The sequence below is a fragment of the Ictidomys tridecemlineatus genome, chromosome 9, assembly GCF_052094955.1.
Source record: "Ictidomys tridecemlineatus isolate mIctTri1 chromosome 9, mIctTri1.hap1, whole genome shotgun sequence".
NCBI classification, from domain to species: domain Eukaryota; kingdom Metazoa; phylum Chordata; class Mammalia; order Rodentia; family Sciuridae; genus Ictidomys; species Ictidomys tridecemlineatus.
This window is the reverse complement of record NC_135485.1, coordinates 2664692-2690728: the sequence shown is the minus strand read 5'-3', so window position 1 is coordinate 2690728 and position 26037 is coordinate 2664692. Positions and strand designations below refer to the sequence as shown.

General features: G+C 60.7%; 1 protein-coding gene and 1 long non-coding RNA gene across 2 annotated transcripts; one reads left to right on the top strand and one right to left on the bottom strand.

The window, feature by feature from the left end:
* Window positions 1-4914: 4914 nt before the first annotated feature.
* Adra2c (adrenoceptor alpha 2C) lies at window positions 4915-7567 on the bottom strand. Its single transcript, XM_078020933.1, has one exon. The coding sequence runs from the start codon at window positions 6781-6783 to the stop codon at window positions 5413-5415; it is 1371 nt and encodes a 456-aa protein (XP_077877059.1). The 5' UTR covers window positions 6784-7567; the 3' UTR covers window positions 4915-5412.
* A 188-nt stretch (window positions 7568-7755) lies between these two features.
* Window positions 7756-22797, top strand: LOC120892431 (uncharacterized). Its single transcript, XR_005737142.2, has 2 exons — window positions 7756-21595; window positions 22422-22797. It is a non-coding gene; the product is annotated as an uncharacterized LOC120892431 (long non-coding RNA).
* The last annotated feature ends 3240 nt before the right edge of the window (window positions 22798-26037 follow it).

Here is a 26037-nt window from a genome sequence, read left to right as displayed (position 1 = left end):
GAGCCGGGTGCTGCCTTCCTGCTGCGCGGCTTCCTATCAATAGCCAGAGAGCCCTGCGCTTGGAGTCCACCTCTGCAGCCCCTGCACAGCGGGGCCACGTCTCTGTTAGGGGCACGCCACAGGCAGCGGTCACCATTCTTCCAGGCCTCTGACCCACTGCCACCTGCCCCAGATGATGCCCTGTCCTCGGGCCTCGCTTCCTGTGGCCGAGTGTCTGCCTGCTCTGAGGCAAAGGAGGGGGCCTGGCCAGCCTGGGGGCTGGGGCTCCCAAGGGCTCTCTGGGACAAAAGGGATGGTCAGGGAAGACAGGTGGGCAGTTACCGGAGCCCAGGCAGAGCGCTGGTTCCGAGCCTGGGGGTGGGGCGGAGTCAGAAGGAGAGGGGAGGGGAGAAGGGGGAGTGAGGCCTCCTCAGTATGCTTGCAGCTGTGAGGGACCTTCACGGAAGGTCTGCAGGGCCTCGGGCCCGGGCGGCTCTGAGACCCACTGCTCACTCTGGTATCCAGTGGCAGAGGCTGAGGTGGCAGAGCTGCCTGGCTGCAGCCCCTGACGCTGGGCTGGGCCCCTCTCACACCGCCACCCCCCGACCCAGAGGCTTGCAGGCTGTGGTTGGACCTGGGGCTGGACCTGGGGTCTGGGCTTTGCTGTGGCATGAATGGCCCTCTGGGGCTCTCCTGGGGGCAGAGTTGAGCAGCCCTTTAGGATCAGCAGTCCTCCAGGTGGGCCCAGCTGCAGACCTCCTGGGTTCCAGCTTTTTCTGTCAATCTTACATCAAGTCAAGAGAAGGGTGTGCATATCCTGTTTCCTTTTTCTCCATGACTGCCAGGTAGCTCTGGGCATGTTTTTGTTCGGACCTAAGGGCAGGACCCCTTCAGCCAGTCTCTATGCCAGTCCTCCCACTCCACCCTGCATGGCCTGATTTCTTATCTTGACCATAATGATTCTATTGTACCCGCTGGGAGCAGCCACAAATCCTCTTGGCAGGCAAGAAATATATTTTTGGTCCCCAGGGCTTTCTGTTGGCCCAAAGTCTACGGCAGACTCTGCTTCCCAGGCCGACTTCAGAGGACAGTGCTGTGCCCCACCGAGGGGCCCTGATCCTTCCACCCTGCCCCCTGCCAGGCAGGGAGGGCTGTGCAGACCAGTCATACTCGGTGGGAGCTGGGGGACTAGCCTGACTCACACAGGGAATGGACCAGAGAACCCTCCGTCTCCCAGGAGAGGGGGACACTTGGACCCCCCCACCCCCCGCAGCAGCCCTGCTGGTCAGGAGGTGCTGACTGCTGGGGCCCTGGCGCTACAGCAGGCTCAGGCGGAGGGCGGGATCCTTCCTTGGGTGAGAGGTCCCTTCCTGGTCCTTGGAAACTTGGGTCCCTGCCTCCTCTCCTGCTCCTTAGTTCCAAAGACCCTCCTGTCCACAGGCTGCCCCCTCAGAGCCCCTGGGAAGTAGGGCCCCGTTTATGCCCAGCTGTGGCGGGCACATGGCTGAGGCATGAATGGATGCCTGGGATATGTGACACAGGACCTGGGGACGTGGCCTCCCGACCCTTGCACCTGGGGGGTGGCTGTGGGCCCATGGAGGTGGGGGCTTGGCTGGACAAGGGGCAGTGGCTGCGGAACCAGCCGGGCCAGCCTGCGGGCACCCTGTGTTCTGACCCTGCTGCTGGACCACCGGAGTCCTGTGAGGGACGCGACCTAAGTCACCGCTGGCTCAGTGCAGCACCAAGGGTGGCCCCTGCAAGTGCCTGGCAACATGCTTCACCGCGGCCCCACCCCCAGCCGGGGGCAGGAGGAGCCTGGAGCTGCTTCTGGGAGCTTTGGCAGTTCTGCCTGAAGAGCCTTTGGAATTCCATGCTGAGCTCCAGGCTGAGCAGGATTATCCCCTGCCCCAACCCAGCCAGGGGCACGAGGTCAAGATCTGTGGGTGCTCAGGCTGGGCCAGGGGAGGCCTGGGAAGTCCAGCTCCCCACCCTGTGAGCCCCCACATGCCCCGTGGTCCCGTTTCGTTTGGGTGTTGTAGTGTAGTTTATTGTGGTATCAGAGATTGAACCCAGGGGCCCTTAACCGCTGACCCGCATTCCCAGCCTATTTTTATGTTGAGACAGGGTCTTGCTAAATTGCTCAGGGCCTTGCTAAATTGCTGAGGCTGGCCTTGAACTCACAATCCTCCTGCTTCAGCCTCCTGAGTCACAGGGATCAGAGCCATGGCCCCTGTGCCTGGCTCGAATTTCCTTTTTCCTGAGCGCTCCTAGGAGCTGAGGGAACCCTGTGGAGCTGGGCTTCCTGAGGCTGGGGTCTCCAGGGTTCATGGTTGGTGCACCCCACCCCCACCAAAGGGCCCCAGGCCACACAGTCGCCTCGGGCCTCCTCCTCAACCCTCCCAGGGGTCAACACTCGATTGCGCAGTAGACGTGATGAGGGAGGTGGGCTGGGCCTGCTCCATAAGGAGGACGGCCATCATGGGCATGGACAGACCTTCTGGCCTGACAGGGGGCAGGGGACAGGAACAGGAGCTGGGCCCTTCCTCCATAACTAGAGTCACCTCCCTGGTGAGCAGGGGAGCTGTGGGACAGAGGTCCACCCTCCCTCTTCATCCACAAGGACACTGGGACTGGCGAGGACGTGCCCCGTCCCTGCAGCAGGCGGCTGAGAACCAGGCTCCCCTGCCCAGCCAGAACAGCTCAGCAGGCAGGAGGCCCAGGGACTGGGATTAGGAAAGGAAGGGGTGGGCCCGGCACTCTGCTGCACAGTTAACCCCCAGGAGCCCCAGCTGGGGCAGTCACTAACCCTCACCAAGGGGCCCTCCAGCTCACAGGTGACCTGCTTGTAGCCACACAGCTCTGAGGGACAGCAGGTGCTGGCTCGGGGTGAATGCATGTTCCCTGAGACCTCAGGGTTCCAGTGAAATCCTAAAGCACTGACCATGCCCACCCCCAGCCAGGACACTGGCAGCCCTGGCCACAGTAGGCAGGGACCCTCTACAGCCTGGCATGTTGCATTGGCACAGAGGCTCCACCCCACACGAGGATGACCTCGGTTTCCCAAGACATGCCTCTGGGGTGCCCTTCTCAGCTGGGGAAAGTGGCCCTTGCCCACAACCTCCTGAGGGGCAGAAGGGACTGTGGAAACGTGCTCCATAAACACGTGATTTTGTGATTGCACCTGAAGGCTGTCTGGGTCTCAGCACCAGCTGTGTGACAACAAGCAGGTTGATCCATCTCTCTGAGCCCCATGAAATGTGCTAGTAATAAAAATCATGAGCTCCGAAAACGTCCTTCCTCTCAAGGAAAGGGTATCCTGGATTGGACGGGTGTCCGAGTGCTGGGCAAGTGCCTGCCTTCCCAGCTGGCCAGCAGCTTGGGGTACATCCTACAAGCTTGGTAAGATGCAGCACCTGGAGGGAAACTCTGCGGCCCTGGGCCTGGGGTCTTTTCTCTAAGAACGGGGGTGGCCCCTGGGCACCTCCCTCTTCTCAGTGGTATCAACCATGCCATCCCCCAGCAAGGCACCCCCAAGAGCCCTGGTCTGCAGGCAGGGTGACTGCAGCCCTGCAGCCCAGCTGGGCCCAGGCAGCTTTCGGCAATGCCTCCTTCACAGGCAGACGTTAGCGCCCAACAAGAACTGGGGTCTGTCTGTCCAGGGCCAGCTGGGGGGGGGGGGTCAGAGACGTGCTGGTCCCCCTCGGCAGCCCACTGACAGCTGGTCTCCTCACTGGACTCATGATCTGTTGGCCCCGTGTCTGAACCCAGCACACAGTGGTAGAGTCTCTGCATGGACACAGTGTGGGGTAGCAAGGGCCAGTTGGGGTATCCTGAGGCTGTATAATGCAGGGTGGTGAGGACAGGCAGTGCTCAGGGTCTTTTACAAGTGACAGCCATGACGGGTCAGACTAGACTCAGTGGAGAGAGGCTTAGGAGTGAAGGCAGGGTAGAGGCTGACCCTTCCCCAGGCCAGACCCTGGGCCACCCCAGGCCAAGAGCAGATGTGTGGGAATTGAGAGAGTTGAGGGCTGGACTGGGCAGCAGGGACGGGTGGGGCCCCAGGAGGAGGCGGGGACTGGGTGGTCACAGAAGGGGTTCCCAGCAGGAGACTCCTGTGGCCCACAGAGCTGCAGCATGCTGTGGGGGAGTCCCCTTCATCCCTGTCCAGGCCCTGCTGCCACCGTCCACCCCAAGAGCTGCCAGGGGCTGGAAGAACCTGTGGGATCCTGGCTCCAGAGGGCCCAGCACCCAGGAGGCCACTGTAGCCCAGGGTCTCCCTTCTTCCAGCCGCTCTGCCAGGGCCTGAGAGCGGAACAGGGCTGAGGGTGGGCAGCACTGGGAGGAAGCCCTGGGGGACCGGGGAAGGTGGGCAGGCTCCAGCTCCCTCCCCATCTACTGCAGGTATTTCCCACCTTCGTTGCTCTGGGTCTCAATGACCTTCCGTTTGTTTTAGAAATGACAACAGGTTGTTCCATCTCATTCTGGCCAGGCCCAGCGAGCCAAGGCCTTAGGGCTTCCTGGGGCAGGCCTCACCCCACCTACCTGCTTCAAAGAGGCAAACCTAGAAAGTGTCCAGAGCCCCAGAGGCCTGAAGAGCCTGGACTTGGAGACCCCCATCTCTTCCCTCAGGGGCAGTTTCTGAAATGGGCAGGAACGGAAATATAGAGAGGACAGTCCCCTGAGACATAAATCTAAAGTCAGCTTTGCTACTTAACTGCTTATAGCACAAGGATTTTGAGTATATATTTTGTTGTAAATAAAGCAGTTTGGGTTCTTTTGTTAAAAAAAGAAAAAAAAAACCCTCCTACTCATGCAAGAGGGGAAGCTGACATGTGGAGACCCCCAGAGCCCCCTTCCAAACCTGGGGGTGGGCTAGGCAGTGCAGGGCCTGGAGGGTACCCCATGGGCTTAGCGACTGAGGGCTGCACCTGAGGCTTAGATTACAAAGGTTTATTTAGAAAATAGTTTGGTAGTTTGGGACGTTTGCTTTGGGCAAACATTTAAATACTTTCAGTAATCAAAGATTGTTGGTGCCCTCTTCCTCCTCCCCGCAGGTCCTGGGGAAGTCAGCCCTTGTTTTGGGAATACTGGATGGTGTGTTTGGGAGGAGGCTCCTTTCTCACCCATTTTGGGGGGAGGGGGTTGCATCCAACACTGCAGTCTACAAGTCCACTCACATCAGACCTCGGCAAGGCTCCAGCACCTGGATCTGGCCTGGAGCCCCAGAAGCAGCCCCTGGCTGAGATGGGAAGGCAAAGGGTCTCCCCTTTCTCCCTCTCACTCCCCGGAGGCCCAGCTGTCTCTCTGTCTAGCTTCTGCCCTGCTGCGCCCTCTCTCCCCTGTGCCCTGGAAGCCAGTCCATCCCTGGGTCTCTGGGGAGAAGCCCCCACACCCCGCAGGAGTGATCAGGAGGGCAGGCCCGTCAGCCCCATGTCACTGTCGGAAGCCCCTTCTCCTGCGTCGGAAGAGGATGTGCTTGAAGGAGCGCCGGAAGTCCTGGTTGAAGACCGTGTAGATGACCGGGTTGAGCGAGCTGTTGCAGTAGCCGATCCAGAAGAAGAACTTAAAGAGCGGGTCAGGCAGCTGGCAGGCCTCGCGGCAGATGCCGTACAGACTGTAGCTGAAGAAGAAAGGGAACCAGCAGAGTACGAACACGCCCATGACCACGGCCAGCACGAAGGTGAAGCGCTTCTCCCGCGCCTGGGCCACCTTGCGGCGGCAGACGCTGCTGCGCGCCCGGCGCCGGCGCGACAGGAAGAACTCGACGGAGCGCGAGCTGGCGCGCGACAAGCGCCCGCCAGGACCCGGGGACCGGGCTGCCGCCAGGGCGCCCTGGTCAGCAGGCGCGGTCCCGGGCCCCTGCACATCCGCGTCCCCCTCGGCGCCCGCGCGCCGCCGTCCGCCCCGCCGCAGCGCGCCTCGGCGCCGCCGCCTCTCAGCGGCGCTGCTCTCATCTGGCTCCACGTCGGCGCGCGGGGGTGCGCAGTGCCCGTTCTCGCCCGCCGCCGTGCCCAGCCCGTTCTCAGTGGTCGGAGATGCGCCGTCGGGGCCCGCGGGAGCGCGCTTCTCGCTGAGTGTGCGCGTGCGCAGCTTGGCTACCCGGTAAATGCGCGCATAGACCAGGCCCATGATTAGGCAGGGCGCGAAGAAGGAGCCGATGCAGGAGGACAGGATGTACCAGGTCTCGTCGTTGAGGCCGCACTGAGGGTAGGCGGCTCCGTCGGGCTGACGGTAGAAGGAGACCAGCGGTGGGAAGGAGATGACGGCCGAGATGAGCCACACAGCCACGATTGTGGCCTTAACACGGCGAGGCGTGCGCTTCAGGTTGTACTCGACGGCCTGCGTCACCGACCAGTAGCGGTCCAGGCTGATGGCACACAGGTGCACGATGGACGAGGTGCAGAAGAGCACGTCGAGTGCCAGGTACACACCACACCACACCTGCCCAAAGTACCAGTAGGCCATGAGCTCATTGGCCAGCGAGAAGGGCATAACCAGCGTGGCCACCAGGATGTCGGCCGAGGCCAGCGACACCAGGAAGAGGTTCTGTGGCGCACGCAGCGCCCGACTGGTCAGCACGGCGATTACCACCAGCACGTTGCCCACCACGGTGAAGACGATGAGGAAGCCCACCACGGCCGCCAGCCCCGCCACAGCGCCGGCCGAGTACTGGCCTGGCGGCGGCCCCCAGATAGCCCCTGAGGCGTTGACGCCCCCGCCGCTGCCCCCGTCGCCGGCGCCGCTCGCGTTGGGGCCCTCCGCCGCCGCCACCGCCAGCGCAGCCGCCAGCGCCGGGGAAGCCATGGTCCTCCCGCGAGCTACGCGGTCCTGCCAGGAGCCGGGGCGCAGCCGCGGCAGCTCGGGCGCCCCCCAGCCCGGGTCGGCGCCCGCATCGCCGCCTGCTCCTCGGGCGTGCCCGCCGGGAACCGCGGCGCCCTGTAGCCGGCCCTTGGCCGTGGTGGCCCGGCGGGCGGCGCGCCGGAGAGCGTGGCTGCCGGGCTCCCTGCAGCTGCCGCGTGCGTAAGTGCAGAGCTGGAGGCGCCCGAAGCGAGCGGAGACGCTGCGGTTGGGGGAAGGGGGGCAGGTCCCGGGGTCCTCACGCGGCCCCGCCCTCGGCCCCGCTCACTGGGAGCGTCCCGGCCACGAGCCCACGGCGACACGGCGTCCCAGCCGGCGCGCCTGAACAGCTCCACGGTCCCGGCGCCCGGCCCGGGCGCAGGCTGCAGGCGGCGTTGGCCCCAGCGCTCCGCCTCCCATCCAGCCAGCTAGCGCTTGGCGCGCCGGGACGCGGGATGCGGCTCCTCCGGGCCCCCGCGCCCAGCCTCCTGCTCCAACTTTACTTTCCCAGGCTGGGCGCCGGCACCGCCGCCAGTCCTCCGGCTGCTCCCGGGCGCGGGCGCCCCCCGCGGTCCGCGCTCGGCCGTGCGGGCGCCGCCTCGCTTGTCTTGCTCGCCAGTGCTGCGCCGCCGCCGCCTCCGCCGCTGCCGTGCGCTCGGCGCGAGTGCAGCCGCCGGGCTCGGTTTCCAACTTGGGTCGAGTTGCGCAGCGGGGAGGGCGCGCGGGGCGGGGCGCCGGGCAGGCCCGCGCCACCGGCCCCGGGGGGAGCGGGCCGGGCGCCCGAGCCCGCGGCCGCCTTGGCGAACCTGCCCGCGCGGCGCCGGGGAGGAGTCCGGGGCGGCGGCGCGGGGCGCGCGCTCGACTAGGGCGCCCCCTCCAGGGCCGACTGCAGCCTGCGGGACTGGGCTGATCACCGGCTGGCCTGGGCGGTGAGTTCTAGAAGCCTGCTCTTTCTAAGACGGGCGGCTCCTTCACCTCCCCCGGCACAGGCTCTGGCGCACGCCAGCGTGCACACCGGCGCGCAGCTTGGCTAGCTCGGGGTCCACGGCCTGATAGGAGAGCGAGCCTCTTGCGCCTGACAGCGGACGCAGCACCGCCTAGTGCATACTGGCCCTGTCAGGCTTGGGGTCGGTGCTCCCCTGCAGAGCCACCTCCTCAACCGGCCTCAGTTCCCTCCCCTGCCCGCTTCCCAGAGCCGCTGAAGCATGAATCATAACAGCGGTGCCTGTGGAAGCCCTGGGCAGGCTCCCAAGCTCTGTGCCCATGTTGGCAGTTATCGAAGTTTACTTCTTACTCTGCGTGACCCTGCTTTTAAAGGCTGGGGGAATGTTCAGAATCACCGCCTTTGACAAACCCGACAGCTGCCTGATGACGGGTGGTCTTGTGGGAGCAGGCCCTAGGGAGAGCCGTCTCTGGGCATCCATTATGCAAAGGTACTGTCACTGGGGTCTGGGCTGAGTGTGGGTCCTGGTCCCTGCCTTCAGGCAGCCCTGGGCTGTGGGAGGCAGACTAGGGAGGAGGGGGCCCAGGACTAGCTGGAGTTCCCAGGCCCTACATCTCCCTGCAGGGTGGAGGGAGGACCCTCCACACAGTCTTAAAAATGCGTGAGCCCTAGCCAGGGGTTCTCCCTTGCCCTCAGATGTGAGAGAGGCAGGGAAACTGGTTGTGACATGGCCTGTGCCCAAGAGGCATGTGGAAAAGTCTTCTCCCCCATCAGCAGTGCCCACAACTGTGCCACTGTGGAGTGGCTCTGTCTCTGAGCTCCTGACAGGGGCCAGCTTTAGCATCTGGTCTAAACTCAGGCTGGGCAGCCTTAATCAGGGGGCACTGCTGTCATAGCAGATGCCACCATAGACCTCTGGCCTCTGGATACCTCTGGCAGGTATCCAGCCGTAGCCAGGCAGAAATCAAGCATTCTGAGTGGTGGGCTTGCCAGCAGCAGGGTTCAGGTGGAGGACCAAGCCGCCTGTGTCAGTCCTGGGCATTTATATACATGGGAGCAGCAAAGAGCCCTGACTGGCATGTGAAAGGTGCCGTCCAGAGAGGGGACAACCATGTCATTGTTAAAAAGCTCTTTTGGTCCTGGAGGGTTAAAAATGCCATGATCAGGACCCCTGGGTTTGCATTTGTGTAGAAGCTCGCACACGCTGTGTTCTCCATCATTGGGGCGCTCGAGCCCTGCTCTGTGGGCCAGTCATCTTGTGCAGAGCGCAGGGAGGCCTGGCCTTGTGGTGCTTGTTATTGGGGTGGACAGTGCCCACACTGAGAGGGATGCACTGAGCATCACTGAGGCCCTGGGGCTCCTCCCCGGGCTGTGGGAAGGTTTCCAGAGGAAGTGTCCATGTGCATTTGAAGAATGAGGAAGAGAGGCTGTGCTCCCTGGGGGAGGGGGCTTTTGCTCTGGAGGTGTGGGGAGCCAGAGGAGGATCCCGGCAAAGGCTGTGACATTGGTCAGATGCAGGTGTTGGAGAGATGGCTCCTCCCCTGGCAGCTGCCCCCTACTCCGGGATCAGGGCTCTTGTCTTGAGAAGCATTTTAGAGGATACAGGGGGCTGTGGGGAGGTCCATCTGGGCCCTGGCTCCATGGGCAGCCTCATGTTTGCAGGCGGTGGCAGTCAGCACAGGCATTCGCAGGAGAAGGAGCAGAGCAAGACTGGGCCTGAAGCCAGCAGGACTTCACACTGCTCAGGCAGCAGCTCGCAAGGCCAGGTCAGCCGAGGGCGCTTGGAGTGCCCAGCCTGTGAGTGGCCCAGCCCTGGGCAGAGACACTGACTTCCTGTTGCCTGATGCTGCTGACCACGTCTCCTAAAATGCAGAGGAGGGGCCATCCAAGGGCTGTGAGGCAGAGGGCACCAAGCTCTCCTCTTGGGAGCCCTGGGCTGTGCTGGGGCTGCATGGTACATGGCCTTCCTGGTGCCGAGGCCCCAGGAGGGTGCTGTTTGCAAAGGAGCTAGAGAAGCCTCTTTGTCCAGATGTTGAAAATTTGGCTTGTCAGACTGCTCCAGATATCTGCAGCCAGCCAATGGTGTGTTCCCAGAAAGATGCCTGTCCTGTGAGGGGTTGGCGACCAGGCCCAGGCTGGGCTTGAGTGAGGTGGGAGAATGCTGTGGGGGTTGCCGCCATGGTGGGTGTGTCTGTGCACATGTGTGTGGGAGCATGTCAGGAGGGGGCAGGTTCCTCCCAGGGGGAAAGCTGCATGGAGCTGGAGATGCTGGGACTGCAGAGACAGAGCTCATCCCACCCCAGAAGAGCAGGTTGGTCCCTCCAGGGCCACACAGCCACAGCTGCCTTGCCAGGGCCAGGGCCACCCTGGGTGCTGTGCACCATACCTCATGAGCAGCCTTGGCATGTGCAGAGGGGAGCTGGTCCTGAACTACCTTGGCTTGCACAGGTGTGCATGCCCGCACACACCTCTTATATGCATGTGTGTCCACACTTGCATACATGTATCCCCGAGTACCTGTGTCCTGTGTGTACATGTTCACGTTCACGTGCATGCAAACACAAACACCCTGCGTGCACACGTCCACACACTGTGCATAAAGCACTGCATGCATGTCTGTACATGCCCCTCATGTGCAGTGTACCACATATGTGCCCAGGTGCACATGTAATGTATGCAGAGGTATATGCATTTAAGTGTATGTACATGTGTGTGCACATTTGCATGCTTACAGTGCACAAGTCTACTCATACATGTGAGTATGCACACTAGCACGCACAAGCACAGTATACTGTGTGTATACACATGCACACCTATATGCACCACATTGCACGTGTACATACCACACTGCACGTGCCCACTGCTGCAGGCAGACTCCAGGGTAGGGCTGAGCTCTGTGCTGTCTCCTAGGCCTGCTCACTGTCACCTGGCTCTTTCAGACAGCTCCTCAGCCCTTGCGCTCTAGGCTGTCTATCACTGCCTCATGGCCTCTGGACATGGGTGCATGCTGTTCACAGGGCTCAGCCACACTTGGCCCTGTCTGTCCCTGGGCTCTTCCTTCAAGGATAGTTGCACAAGGTTCCTCCTCCAGGAAGCCTCCCTGGTGGCCCTGGCTGGATCTGGGCCCCTTTGCTGTCCTCCTACATGCCGTTCGGAAGCTCAGTTGAAGTGTGGTGATAGTGGTGCCAAGGGCAAGGCTGAGAGTGCCTGTCCTCAAGCCTCAGTCGTGCTAGATGCCCTCCGGGCGAAGGCGGCCCAGGAGAGAACGGGCCTCCACCTGGCAGCGTCCAGTGCAGACCCTGGCATCCCACACCCCACAGCCCTTTCCGCCTGGTTTTTGGGCCTCTGGAGCCACCAGGCGTGAACTTAAACCCCGGTCACTCCGTAGGTGCTGCCCAGCAGGCCATGCACCTCTTGCCTCCCTGGGCTCCGTTTCCCCGTCTGTGGGATGGAGGCCTCAGGCCAGGTAGTTCGAGGTCCACACTGGCCCTGAGTGTCCTCCTCTTCCTGCATGTGGCCATGAGCTCCCAGCTGGGGGTCGTGGCTGCCTGTCCCTCTGTGTCCTCACAGGTGCCTGCATGGGCGGGGAGTCCCGTCTCTTGAGCCCGGCTGGTGCTGGGGCAAGGGGAGCTGCCGTCTTTTGGCTGCACGCCCAGGGAGCGGCTTTCTCCTGGGAGCCAGGCTGAGCACGTTCCCTTAGGTTTATGTGAAATTTCATTTTTAAAGATGAGGCAGGGAAAAAAAATGAGGCTTGCTTTTCTCCCCGCCCCTCCCAGAAGATTTCCAGAAGCCAATCTGTCTTGTCAGACTGTGGCAGGATCCGCGGCCCGGCCGGCTTCGTGCACCGGCCCGCAGACCGAATCCATTGCATATTGATCAGCGGTGATGGGTTTGGCACAGCTGAGTTCCGACAGCAGGCTGAGGCCCTCTGGAGGGAGGGCCACTCTTGGGACTGGCTCAGATTGGCAAGGAGCGTAATGGATTAGAGCGGAGGGCTGGCGGCTCTCGCCAAGGACCTGCTGAGGACCTCGAGACTGGCTCCCACCCACCTCTGCTGTCCTGGCTGCCCCACTCTGGCCTCCAGGCCACCCCTGTAGTCTGCACCAGTTGGGCCTGGCCCCTTCCTTAGGGATCTGCCGCTGCCCCGGGCACCTGACCTGGCATCCAAGACCCTCGAAGGCCCAGCCTCCACTATAGCCTCCGTTCGTTCCCTCTCCATCCAATCCAGACGTTGCAGAGCATGGTCTGTGGGTCTGCCCTGAAGCACGGCTGTGACTCTGCTCTCCCACTTCCTGGGGGCCTGGGGGACGGCTGGGCTGGGCTGGGCTGGGCCTGACTCGGTCTGATGAGCTTGGCTACTCGGCCTTGGGAAGCCACCTTTTTTCTAGCTTCTTGGCTGCTGTGCAATCTCTGCAGAAGGGTTCTTTGGCCTGGGTCCTGCTCACTGTAGAGGATGCAGGAGGGAGGCCATGTTGCCCAGGCCCAGACAATGACCTCCCTGATGACAGGCAAGAAATGTGCAAAAAGGCCATTGCTTTCTTTCCTGCTTGGTCATGTGTAAAGATGTGATGTCAGGCTCTGCAGCAGCTGTTGTATGATCAGGAGGAGAATGAAAGCCACAAAAGAAGAAGCTGTGTTCCTAATGCCTCTGTTTCTGGGTCTCCATGAACCCCCCTGAGTCACCTCTGGCTAGACATCTTCCTGCTCAGGGAGTCATGAGACAGTTTTCTTATCAAGGCCATCAGCATTCTGTCACTATCTCCAACACCATCTCCATCACCTCCATCATCACCATCACCATCTCCACATCCATCACCTTCATTACCATCGTCACCACCTTCATCACCACCATCACCATCGTCAGCACCAGTCGCCATCAGCACCCTCACCCTCAGTGCTGATCCTTATGTCTGGTCCTGGGTGACGTGTGGGTCTTCACAATGTCCCTCCAACCATTCCCTGTCCTCTGCCTGCACATCCAGGTGACAGGGAGTTCGCTGCTTTTGCAGTTGGCCACTTTTACTTAGGTGGCTCTGATTTCAACAGAGCACAGAGTCCTGCACCTGTCTGTCCTCGGCCTCCTCCTGGGCTTGGGGTCCCAGACCAGTCAGCCGAGCACGCGGCCACGGGAGCCTGAGAGGTGCTTCCCCCAGCCTCCACGGCACTGGCTTCCCCAGGTGGGCAGGACATGGCCGGCTCCCCACTGTTCCCCGCGCTGTTCCTCTCCGCCTCGGGCCCCTGGGTTGTGCGTCCCCCACTCCACTGCCCGCCTTCCACAGGGCGAGGCTCCCAGGCCCTCCCAGGTCTCCAGAGGAGACCCCAGGACTGTGGGGAAGCCTAGCGGTCTCTGGAAGCGTCTGGTTTCAGGTCACCTCCCGTGAGGTGCCCAGGAGGTGGGTGAATGCATCCTAAATGATTTGCTGTCCACAGTCCAAGTCTACCTCCTCTGCAAAGTACCATGATTGTCACAATGATCTCCATCAGCATTCTGGTGGCCAGGACGTTGGGCTGCGGCCTCTGCCCCACCCAAGCCCCGCTGCCCATCACAGACTCCTAGATCCTCCCTGGTGCCAGGCTTCCTTCCTCAAGCGGTCTCCCTGGGGACCCCCCGTTAACCACGCTTCCCGAGACCTGTGTGGCCAGGCACCCAGTGTGGGCCACCCTTCGTGCCCTGGCCAGAGACGCCCTCCCAGCCTGCTTTGCAGGTGAGTCCGTCAAGGCCTATGACACTGAGGCCAGCCAGCCTTGCCCAAGCCACTGGCTTTTAGCTGCAGCTTTGCTGAGCACCAAGTATATGGGCTCTAAAGGGGCCTCAGGGAGGCAGAGCCTGTCCCCAGCGTGGCCACTCATGATGGAAGCTAAGGATATGGCCTGCTCTCAGGCCCCAACTGGGACACAGGCTGGACCTCAGGGAGGATAGTGAGGGGTGCCTTGCATCTCACCTGTCCCCACTGAGAACCAGGGGTGCTCCTGGAGGGGACACTTCATTAAGTGGGACTGACTTCTTGTCCACCATGTGTGCGTGCAGTGACCATAGCCCACAAGTGCTTTGGAGCGAGAAGGAGCTTTGGGTTCTTTGTTTTGTTTGGCTGTAGGGTTTTTAAAATCGGAAAATGCCAAAGGGCCTTAACATGTTTGGAAAAATAAGAGTGCTCACGTTCGCGCTGACCCTGGACGCACCCTCTGGCTTCCCGTGTCCATCCTGTCCCAAGTACTTCAGGCGGGAAGAGGTAGGGGTGCAGGCAGAGCTGCCCGCGGTCCTGGAATGTTTGGGTTGGATCCCAGGCACCTGGAGCCATGCTCAGCAAGATTGGCTGTGTTTTCTTCTCAAGTTTTCCCTTCCCAGAAGCCGTGAGAAGAAAACAGAGCTGGCCCAGTTTAAGTCTCTGATTTCAACTGCAGATCTGTCCTGGGTTCTGTTCCAGAACAGCACCAGTCTGGCACTCAGAATCCTAAGTCAGGGTACAGGTGCTGCTGCTGTGACAAAAAGACCCCACGTGTTGGCTTAAGCAAAATGGAGTTTTTTTCTCTCACACACAAGACCTGATAGGAGCCGCCCAAGACCCTGTGGGGCTGAGGATCTGGGGCCCTCCATCTCTTTCCTTGACCATCCCAGGTGGGCATCCTGCCCTGGAGGTCTCAGGGTTTCTCCAGGCCTGGCCATGGCATCACATTTACGTCCCTACAGTGGGACGGCAGGCCACATCCCCCTCACAGGTGCTCCACCTGGAACCTGCCTCTGCTGGCCCTCCCTTGGTCAGAACGTGGTCACGTGGCTGTACCTGCTGCAGGAAGCCAGAGGTATACTGTTTTTGTGGCAGCCATAGTCCAAGACCAGTGTTCCATTACCAGAAAACAGGGCTCCTCGTCTCGGCATGGCTGACATTTGGAGCTGGAGACTGCTGTGGGGGCGCCTGTCCCAGGCATTGTAGGGTGATTAGCACCTCCCCCGCCAAAACCCACCAGTGCCAGGAGCACTTCTCGTAGTGACAACCAAAGATGTCCTCAGCCATTGCAGAATCCCTGGGGGCAAGATCACTCCCCTCCAGCCAGATCAAGGACCAGGACTCTGGTGCACACAGCGCCAGACAGGAGGGCGTGCGAGGTGGCCAGTGGACGCAGGCGGCATACCTGCTACTTGAGCTGCTGGAAGAGAGACAGAGACCCGGCTTGTCACGTGCTCACTGGCGGCACCTGATGAACAGAGAGAAAGCCGCGTGGGTGTCACGGGTGGCACTGAATCCCCCACTGAGGAAGGAGACACCCATGTCCTAAGGTCCCGAGCCTGTGAAGGCCATTATTTGGAAACAGGGTCTTTGCAGAGGTGATCTAGTTAAATGAGGTCACCCTGGGTCAGGGTGGGCCCAAATTCTGTGTAACTGGGGCCCTTATTGGACACACACGATCCCACGAGGAGCCCGCAGCACGGGCCACAGCCGTGTCGCCGTAACCAAGGACGCGCGGGCTCAGAGCTGCGAGGAAGCGCCTTCCTCAGAACCATCAGGGGGAGCACCCCCTGCCCCTCTGGGCTACCAGGGCTTCCTGGGCTGTGAGAGGACATTTCTATTGTTTTCAGCCACAAATCGAACATGGGTACCCGGTGACCTGCTGCTGAGTGGCGGCCACCCCTTGGGTCGCTGGGTCAATCGCACGTGCAGGAAGCGGCCGTGATGTGTGTCAGAGGGCTGAGTGTGGCACTCTGCGGAGCACAGGCTCTGCTGCAGAGGGGTGACGCTGGGGCCAGGCGCAGGGGGCTTCTGGTCATGCCAGAGTGCTAATGGTGTGAGAGCCAGCTGGCGTTGGAGCCCAGCCCCTGGGCTGCGCAGCCCCCAGGTCTCCCCCACCGTGCTCTCCTCCAGCCCCAGCTCGGGGCTTACCTCCATCTGGTGCCGTGACCTTTGCCACATCCCAGGACTCAGCTTGTCCCACTGACAAGTCCGGGTGCTGGCTCTGATGTCCTGAGGCCCTCCCAGCCCTGAGACCCTGATTAGGCAAAGCTGGTTGAGATGACTGCACCGTGAGCCATTGTCATGCAGGAACAGGGGAGCCAAGGTGCCTGGAGATAAAACAAAGGACTAAGTAGCTGGCATCAGACTCGGGTATTATACTTAGAGCAACTATTTAAAAACCAAAGTACTTTTCCCTGTAGCGTTCCTCAGAATTGCCCTGGGAAACCGTGTTTGACTTGAACAAAGGGTTTGTATCGACAGGACATGTTATCGTTCAATTTCTAGGAAAGGGCGGTAATTAGATGCCTCATTCCAGATATTGTTTCAATTACAGCAGAAAAAAATACATGAATCCTGCACAGAGGCAAATACCTGCTTCTCATTACCGAGGAGGCGCGCTTCCCGACTTTGGAGGGCTCACAGGAAGCCCCCGCGGCCTTGGGCTAGGGCCACCCTTGCCCTCCGCCAGGAGGGGGCCTGTGTGCGAGGGTCCTGGGGTGAAGTCCGGGCATTTGAAAACGTGAAGCTGGTGTCCAGGAGGGGGCGCCCTTCCCAGGCCCCACCCATGGGTGGCGGAGGCAGACAGAAGTTCCTCTACCACGTCCCCAAGAGGCTCAGGTGTCACCCTCTCCCCCCCAGGGAACGGGGACACAGGACCTGCTGGCCCCACAAGGGGTGGTCCCACAGCACTCCTCCTGCCCTGGCCATGCCGGGAGGTCGCTGTGGGACTCGGGAGGGAAAGTACTGTGCACCTGCCCCAGCCAGCAATGGCCAAGCTCCTGCTCCGGGACACAGGTGGCTGGGCCCAGCTGCCAGTGCCACTTTGTGCTTGGGGAGGAGGACACCCAGCTGGGCAGGAGGGGACATGGCAGGACGGGACGGGGACGAGTTTGCTTGTGCTCCTTTTCTGGGCACCCCTGCACCTAGGGCACTGCTGGACCCCTCCTGCTCAAGATGGCCCCAGGGTCAACCCCAAGGGCACAGGCAGCTTCCTCTGGTGGAAGCCACTCTCCTTCAGAGGCCCCAGTCGCCTGCCCAGGTCACTCTCCATGGGCCTCCATGTCCACCCTGCATCCCTAGTGGTCTGGGTGGGCCTTAGGGCCCTGGCTCTGGCAGAGCCTGCAATGTGGGGAGGTGGGCATTGCTCTCCTGGCCCCCGCCCTGCCAGCCCAGGTGCTGACAGGGCCTCCTCCGTCTCTGAAGGCCACAGCCCTGTCCAGCAGACTCTAGCCTTGCTCCAGGCCCTCAGGCCCAAGAGGTCCTGGCTGCACTGCTGCGGCCCTGTGGGCCCCTCTCTGCAGAAGCCTCACGGCCTCTCCCAGGAAGCACGCCCAGGGTGGCGTCCACCCCTGCTCACTCAGCAAACTCCACCCTGAGGGCATGGGGTGGGGGCCCACGAAGGGCCCTCCAGGGTGGAAACCCGGCCCAGCTTTGGCGCCCCCTCTCACGGCAGCTGTGTGCACTGAACTGAGGGCCTGTGTCCAGACCTCAGGCCACGATGCCTGCGTCCGTCCCAGAGGCATGGAGGAGGTGACTCCCTGACCACCTGTACCGCCCCCAGCTGCCCTTCTGCTCAGCTGATTATGAATCCTGCAGCAGGAGACTGCCGCGGGGGAGCCTCCCACCTGACTGGCCTGCTCACGGGGCAGTGCTGAGCACGTGCTGGTTAAATAGACAGTAAATGGAAGGCTGCTCCCCTGGGGTGGGCCGCAGGGAGGTGGGGGGCTGCAGGCGCATCTCTGCATCTGTGCCCAACTCCGTGTGGCATTTCCGCTCACGGCTGAGCCTTGGTGGCTGCCCACAGGCCCCTGTCATGTCACTCTCTGGCCAAGTCTGGACCTGCCCTGGAAGCTCCTGAGGAAGCCACAGAGACAGCGGCACCCTGGGGGCTGCCCACAAGTAGGACCCTCCCAAGCAGCAGCCCCCGAAGGCAGACACGGGCCTAGGTGACAGGACCAGTGGCAGCTTGTGGCTTCTCTGTCTTCCCCTCCATCTCCCAGGCCAACCTGGCCAGTGCGCCTCCCCATCAGGTCTCCGTGGGTCCCCCAGTGAGGAGCGCTAATGTGAGGCCTGGGGTGGACGGCTCCTGGGCCAAGGGTGGGAAGGTGAGTGGTGCGATCCCTGGTGTCCCCTGCTCTGAGCAAAGGGTCCCAGGGCACATTCTGTGTTTAGCTGGGAGATGAGCAGAGTCAGAGACCAGCTAGGCAGAGATGCGAAGCCAGACCAGGGAGAAGGACAGGGTAGCACATGGCAAGAGCCCTTTTAAAAGGTTCCAATGGGCAGGGCTGAGTGGACTGCACACACAGGGGACGTGGCTCTGGAGGGTGCCCAGTGCAGGCACAGCAGGGGCCAAGGGCCGTGTTCCCTGCTTGGAATGTGGAAGGGAGGCAGGGTGGACGGCGTCCAGGCCAGCGCTGGAGGCTGGTCCCTGTGAGGGGCCAGCCTTGGTGGGGGTTCACCCAGTGTCAAAGCCAGGTATGGCAGGAACTGATTCTGCCTGGTCACTATCCAGCCCAGGACCCTCGGGCTGCTCAGTCTCAACGTCTCCAGAGAGATTCCTCGGGATGGGGTGTACCCATGCGGGCTTTGGAGAGCCCAGGCCCTTGTCTCATTATGCCATTAGAAGTGGGTATCCATGGAAACCATGTAGTCGGGCACTCGACAGAGAATACTTATTCAATTAGAGGGGCCTGGGGTGCCAGGGAGACCTTGGCTCTGGGCCTGATTACAGCAGGACCTCTGGGGGGACCCATGCTAGCCTGGACCTCCTGACCTGATAGCCCTTCAAGGTTGCCCGCTGAGCTGGTCCCTGCTGACCTGTGCTGTGGGGCTGAGGACCGGGAAGGGCAGCCAGAGTGGAACATGGACCAGCAGGGGGGCTGGGGCGTGGGGCAGGTCACTGAGACTCTCCTGCCCCCCAGGCTGGTCCACCTGTGATGGGGAAGCTGGAGGCCTGTGGGGCTGCCAAGCCTGGCGCACAGTAGGCGCCCCACAGGGAGCCCTCTAGTTGGAAAGACCTCGTGAGCCGAGGACGGTCCCGGCAGCACAGGGTGAGGGCGTGTTCCTGTCCAAGCTGCATCAGGTGGCGGCTGCCTCATGACTTGAAGCCCTCACTGTGCACACCGCCTGCTCACCTGTGCCGCCCTCGGACGGGCATGCCTGTGGGTGCCCGGCCTAGTGGGGGGTGGGGTGCAGTATTTCAAAACCTCAGGCTGGCCAGGGTCCGCTGTGTGCGGGGCGGGACTCCTGCCCAGGGCCTTGCTGTGCCACGGCTGTAGGCCTGCCTGTCTGGTTTCATCAAATGCGCGTGCTTGAGTGTGAATCTGTGTGTGTGTGTGTGTGTGTGTGTGTGTGTGTGTGTGTGTGTGTGTGTGGAGGGCACCCTCGAGCCCTGTCTGAGCTTCGGAGGGGACAGTGTCAGGAGCAGTTACCCAGACTAGGTCAGGGGCCTTTGTGATGGCACCGGGTGGCCCCCCTTCCAGCTGCACCCCATTTCCGGGAATGAGGCTCCCTGCCTGGGATGTGTGCTTGACACTTGCTCCTGGGAACGCCTGGTGCAGAACGTCCCCTTCAAATCCGGTCTTAAGTAGGAAGTGCTCCTGGGGGCCCGGAGAAGGCCACCAACATGTCCAGACTCAGCTGCTGCGGAGGAGGAGGACCTGGGCTGCCTGGGAGCAGGACCTGCTTCAGCGTGGGAGAGGCATCAGGCCCGTCCCATGCCAGCCGGCCCGGCCTCCTCATCGCCGTGGCTCAGGACAGAGGCGAACGGCCCGGAAAAGCTCCCTGTGCAGACTCTCCGGAGAAGATGAGGTGAGAAGAGCACCTCCCACACTGGGCACCCCAGCTGCCCTCTTGAGAGGTGGTCAAGGGCAGCGACTGGCCTCAAGATGCACACGGCCACAAAGCACAGAATGGGTTCCACCAGGGGGCACAAGACAGGCATCTCCCCGGCACCTCCCACCCGAATCTCTGCTCAGGAGTTGACAGGTGCCTACCTCGCCTCCTGCCCCACCTCAAGCACCAGGGGTGCAGCCTGCCGTGCTGGGGACCCTGTGACGGGAAACAGGTCGGATGCCCTCGGGACGTGCTTGTCTTGTGGGGTGAATGGAGTTTCAGGAAAGTGAAGTCACATCTGTGTTTGGTGGCCGGGAAAGGAAGGGCGCGTCTCAGACTGCAAAGCCACTTTCCAGAGGCTTACAGACCATCGTCACAGACAGCTGAGACGCAGGGACAGAGGGGGCAGAGTCCTGCTCTTCGTAAGGGGCTCACAGCACCTGGGGCACTCCCCACAGAAGTCCTCTCCCTCAGTGTGGGGGCCCCAGGACATGCCTTGCTGACCCCCATGCGCCTCCTGCCCTGGGGACACGAACCAGCACAATGATTGGATTCCAGGTGGGGGAGTGAATGGGGAGCCCCGGGGGCCACACTGGGGACGGGAAGCACTCCTCTCAGGAGCCAACAGGGGCACCAGTGTGCCTCCTCCCTGGGGAGTTGTCCCTGCAGAGTCCAAGGCTGGTCTGCAAGTCCCCAGCCTTCAGGAGTAAGCACTGCTGCCAACCTAACCTGACAGCTCCGAGACACAGAGGTCACTGAACACCAGGACGCGGCCCTCGAGGGCCCAGAGTGACCAACACAACCTGCTATGAAGTAGCCACAGATGTGCTAAAGCAGAACCAGCAAGACCTGTGGAGGGGCATCCGTGATGGATGGACAGAGACCAAGAGGGTGGAGCAGAAGACCAGAGGGGGAAGGGAAGGAGGAGCTGACCATGTCCATCCGTCATTCTGTCCTTTGCCTCAGGAAGACCAGGCTCTGGAGGCCAGGGGAAGTTGTTTCTCCCACTCTTCCAAAGAGGCTTGCAAGGCTGGGTCAACCTGGGCCTTTCCTCCTTGCTTCCCAGGTCAGAGCCCGAGGCCTCCCACCTCCACCTGGCCCTGGGTCCCACCCTCCCTCCTGGAACCGGGAGCACTCTCCCATCCTGCCTTCCCTGTGGAAAGACCCTGAGCCCGTGGCCCACCCTCCCTCTCTGTACCCATCCGGAAGGCCAGTGCCCAGGCCCCTGTGCTGGGAAGCTACAGGGCAGCCCCAGGACAAGCTGCCACCAAGTCTGCTGCCAGCCCGCCCGGTGACCTGGGGCAGGTGCTTCCGTGTCTCCGCCCCCCACAAGAACGATGCCACATGGCAGTGTTGTGAGGACCTCACCAATGGCACATTGGGCCTGAGGACCCATGAGTCCTGCCCCTCCCCCAGCTCCGGCCCCTGGAGACCCAGAGCTCTCTGCTTCCCGGGTCCTGAGCACCTAGCATGGTGCCCAGCATACCGCAGGTCGCATGGATTGCTTGTTCAATGAATGTTCTAGAACAGGAGTGGGCAACCTGTGGCAGCACGGGGCTGCTGCTGGAGCTTGAGTAAGGGTTTATTGGACACAGCAGTGCATATGACCTACTGCCTGGCCTCTGGCTGTCCTCCTGGGACGGGGTGGAGCTGAGCGGCTACAACGGGGACCCACGGATCACCACACTGAGCACATGACTGCCTGGGCCAGGTGCGAGATGAGGCGGCATCAGTGGGGGTGACAGGGGACATCTGCTTCCCTGTTTGCCGCTCGGCAACAGCTAGAGCAGGTCTGTGTCTCAGTTTCCCTGTCTGTTCAAAGATGGGGCCGGATCAATAGTCCCTAATTTTCCTCCTGGGTTTAAATCAACAGCAACTACTTAAGCGGGATTTTGTTGAATTCTACATGATTCACAAGGAATGATGTAAGGAAAGAAAGTAACTTCAGGAGGACACGGGAGGCCGGAGCCCATGCACACCCCTGCAGAGCATCCAACGGCTCAGGCCACGTGGAGAGCACGCTGAGCTTCCTCAAGAAAGTCAAAAGGAGTGGGTATGTCTCTGTGAGAGGGCGTGTCCAGGGTGCACGAGGCCTGGGTTCCTGCCCAGCACCTTGGGCACGCACACACAAGCACATGCACACACATGCACGCACACTCACAACTTGAAAACAGATTTGCTGTCATATCCAGCAATCCCACTTTTAAAAAAGTAGAGAAAGACACATGACCACAGGGAAGGACCTTGAGGACATGACGCTGGTGAAATAGGCCAGTTGCCTTTAAAGGGTCAGCCCTGTTGGGGTCCACAGTAAGAGAATGGCGTGCTGGTTGCCAGGGGTGCAGGTGGAAGGCAGACAGTTCCGGGGAGGATGGGACGGTGGCCTTACAGCAACGCGCACGTGCTCACCGTTGACCAGATGGGGTGGGAGATTTCGTGTTGCACATACTTTGTTACAATTAACAATTCTTCAAGAGGCGAGGGCCAGGTGAGCTCTCCTGGTTCTGGCCTCACTGGCAGCCCCTGACCAGCCTCAGCAGGGATGCCAAGGGCCCGGGTGCCTGTGGGACAGGGTAATGGTTAGTGTGAGCGGCCGCGGCCCCGTGGCTCTGTGCCCATGGCCAGGCTCCTTGGGGATGCTCTGTGCACGGATCCAGCCACACAGGGCCGGGCTGGGCACCTGCCTCTGCGTGCTCTCCACACCTCTGTCTGCCTGGCAGCCCCTGCCGCTGCCCAGGTCCCCGGCTCCAAGAGCCCCGGGCCAGTGTCCGGGAGTGTGCATTCTGACTGAGCTGCCGGGATGCTGACCCACGTGGGCCGAGAAACTGCTTTAGAATTCCAGAGATTGTAATCATCTGATTTCACTTCTTCCAAAATAGGTCTGACGACCCCTTCGCAGCCTGGCAGTCTCAGGAAGGCATTTACAGAGCGTGGATTCTGCCCATTGTCCGCCCTCTGAACTGCTGTGGAGCTCCCACAGGCCGGGGCGGCTGCTCAGCACCCGCACATGGGTGTGTCGTCACCGCAGATCATCCCCACAGCTGGCCCTGTGCCTCCCAGGGTTCTGGAGGGGCACAGTGGGACATGTGCTGGCTGCCCTACGAGATTCTGCGGACAGCAGAGGTTTGCCGGCACCAGGTCTGCTCCACGCCGTGTGGACCCCAGGGCTTTTGTTGATTTTAAAAAACATTTTGTTTAGGAATATCTTCAAGCTATGGAAAGCTACGAAAATAAACACCAGACACCTTTTACTTATACCTTCTACCCCGTTCATCCACCTTTTGCTCACTTGTGCGTGCACACTCACTCTCTCTGTCTCTTTCTCTGTCTCTCTCTTTGTGACTCTGTGTCTCTCTGTCTCTTTCTCTGTCTCTCTGTCTCTCTCGCTGTCTCTCTCTGTCTCTTTGTATCTCTCTGCTCTCTGTCTCTTTCTCTGTCTCTCTGTCTCTCTCTGTCTGTCTCTCTCTCTCTCTGCATGTATGTGACTCTTTTTCAGAACCGTTAAGATTAAGTGGCAGAGCTCACAGTCCTTTACCCCCCGGGAAGCAGAGGACACCTCTTTCATGCCCTCGGTGACGTGCTGGACCCCAAGGGGGTGGGGTCTGCCTTGGGTGGAGCCGCTATCTCCGCCCTCTCCGGCTTTCTTCCCCGGCACAGGCTGCTCCAGGGTCAAGCACTGCAGCACTTGTCTCTCTGGTTTTCTTTCCTCTGGAACTTTTTCACAGACTGTCTTTGTCTTTCATGTTTCAGACATTTTTGAAGAACACAGTGCCCTCTTCCCTTGGGCGGCCCTCATTTGGGTTTGTCCATGTTGCCCCTGGGGGCCTGAGAGGACGCGTTTTCGGCTGCATTCCACACTCTTCCTGACTCTCCCGGGCACACAGTGCCCTTCCGACCTCTGCTGCTGGTGTTTTTGAGAAGTTGGTCAGGAGTTGTCTGATTTATCTGCACTACAATTACTCTTTATTTTCTGGAAACATAAACATTCTTGGGGGAGACACTGTACGACACAGAGCACATCTGCTCCTACAAACTCCCCCAGATCCGGCATCTTTCATGACTCTCCTCTACCCAGCACTTCCCCACACTGAATATCTTGGCATCCTGCTGAAACTACAGCCTTCCATCTCACCTGTCTCCCTTCAATCACCCAGTCACCATCTACCCAACTATTATTCATGCATGCATGCATCCACCCCTCCCTCCATTTATCATCCACCCATCCATTAATTCACCTTCCATCCATCATCCATCCCTCCATCCAACCATTCATCCCTCCTTCCTCCATTTATCATCCATCTATCCCTCCATCCACCCAACCATCCTTCCCTCTCTCCATCCGTCATCCATCCCTCCATCATCCATCCATCCATCCTTCCCTCTCTCCATTCATCATCCATCCCTCCATCATCCATCCATCTATCCCTCCATCCACCCAACCATCCTTTCCTCTCTCCATCCGTCATCCATCCCTCCATCATCCATCCATCTATCCCTCCATCCACCCATCCATTCTTCCCTCTCTCCATCCATCATCCATCCCTCCATCATCCATCCATCTATCCCTCCATCCACCCATCCATTCTTCCCTGTCTCCATCTATCATCCCTCCCTCCCTCCACTTATCATCCATCCACCCATCAACCCACCCATTAGCGGCTCGCCCTTCCCTCCACATACCATCCATCTATAGACCCACACATCCCTCGTCAGTCCTCACCCATCATCTATCATCCATCCATCTCATCTGTCTGTGTATCTGTCTGTCCCTACCTATCATCTGCCTATCATCCATCATGATCTATTTCCAGTCTGCTCTTTGAATGCCTGCTTTCAGTGATGTATAACTCACCGCTGTGCTTCATTGTCTTGGTGCTCAGTTGTTCCATGTTTGGCCAAAGAGCCCCTTCAAGCTGGCTCCTGAGTCTGTGACATGCCACTCTTTTTTTTTTTTGAGCACTTTCTTACTTTCTGGCATAACAAGATGTTCCAGTCTAATTTTGTACTTTTCTTGCCCCAGCCCTAAAATCACTTATTTCTCCCAGGAGCCAGGGCTCCTTTTAGTGGGAGTGTGAGAAACTGAGTTCTGTGTGCCAAGGTCAAAGACAAGGTTTGAGCCTCTCAGTGGACAGGTCTAGGAGATAGCCCAGACACCTGCCTGCACCCAGGCCCACGGAGCACAGCTGTGTGCTCGTACACATGCACACGAGTGTGCACACATGCACGCCTGTGTCCTTGTTGGAGACCCCCGCCATCCTCCCTGGCCCTGTGCCTTCCACAGCGGTCTCTCTTCTTCCAACCGCGTGGACACATTGTGCATTTGCACAGACCAGAATGCACCTGCGAAAACTTTAGGGTGGTTCTGTCCACCCACACACCCTGCTAGAGGACACGGTCCCAGTGTCCCTTCCCAGGTGGAAGCCAGGCCGTGTTCTGAGCGGCCAGGACCAGTTCCCCGTCCTTTGCACTCCCTGGGCAGCTTCCTCACTTGACACGCAGCGGCTCTTCTTTCCGTTTCCTTCTCCCTCTTTCTCCTGCTCGTGACTTTAATCTAATTTACTTGGTAGAACATTAACGTCTTCCCGGGGTCAGGGAGTATGGCGCTGCTCCCTGGAGAGCGGCTTCTCCCTGGAGAGCGGCTGTCCCCAGCCTGTCCTGCTCTCTGGAGGCTGGGCCCTTCCTCTCCCACCACAGCTCACCTCCTGCACTCTCGGGCCTTGTGTCTTCCACCTGCGAAAACATCCTGGAAATCATACGGGAAAACAAACAAACTCAGGACCAGGTTCCCAGGAGGCCTGGGACAGCCTGGACACAGGAAAGGAACCAACCCGCTCTTGGTGGGGGGCGCAGCAGGCAGCCACAGCAGAGCCCTTTATCACCAGCTGCGGGGGGGGGGGGGCCCATGGGACTAAAGCCTGCTCTTGTCTCTGTGCTTCTCGGGCTTTAAAAGTGGCCTGGACGTGGGGGGCGTGGGGGGCGGCAGCCTTGATCTGAGCAGGCGCAGGGCTGCCCCGCCTGCCCCCGCGCCTCCCCTGTGGCTCTTCCTGGCCACTCTGGCGGTTGATGGCTCCACACAGACCTTGGTGTCGAGTGCAGCTCTGTCTAAAGGAAGAGCTCATCGGGTCTCCACCAGGACCTGGGGGGCCACCCCAGGTTAGGAGAACCGCGGTCCAGGTTGGGCGTCCTGACCACTCCACGTCAGTCCTGTGTCCTCAGGTGTCCTAGGGCCCCCTGTGTGCTCCTAGGTTCCCGGTCCTGGCTGTTCCCGATGCCCCTCACGCCAGGCCTGCACCCTGGTGGCTCAGTGAGCAGGGCAGGAGGCGCGCGGGCTGACCCCTCCCCCGCTGCCAGGCCGTGGCTGCTTCTCTGCCCAGCGACCCTGCATCTTCTCTCTGGGGTCTCAGCTCGTCCTCTGTGGCCTTCAGGGCTGGAAGCCCACTGTGCGTCCCCTGACGTGACCACACCACTTCCTAGGCAAGGCCGTCCTGAAGGCAG

Excerpts from the sequence above, each read along its gene's own strand:
- Adra2c (XM_078020933.1), bottom strand. The coding sequence starts at position 6,783 with ATGGCTTCCCCGGCGCTGGCGGCTGCGCTGGCGGTGGCGGCGGCGGAG.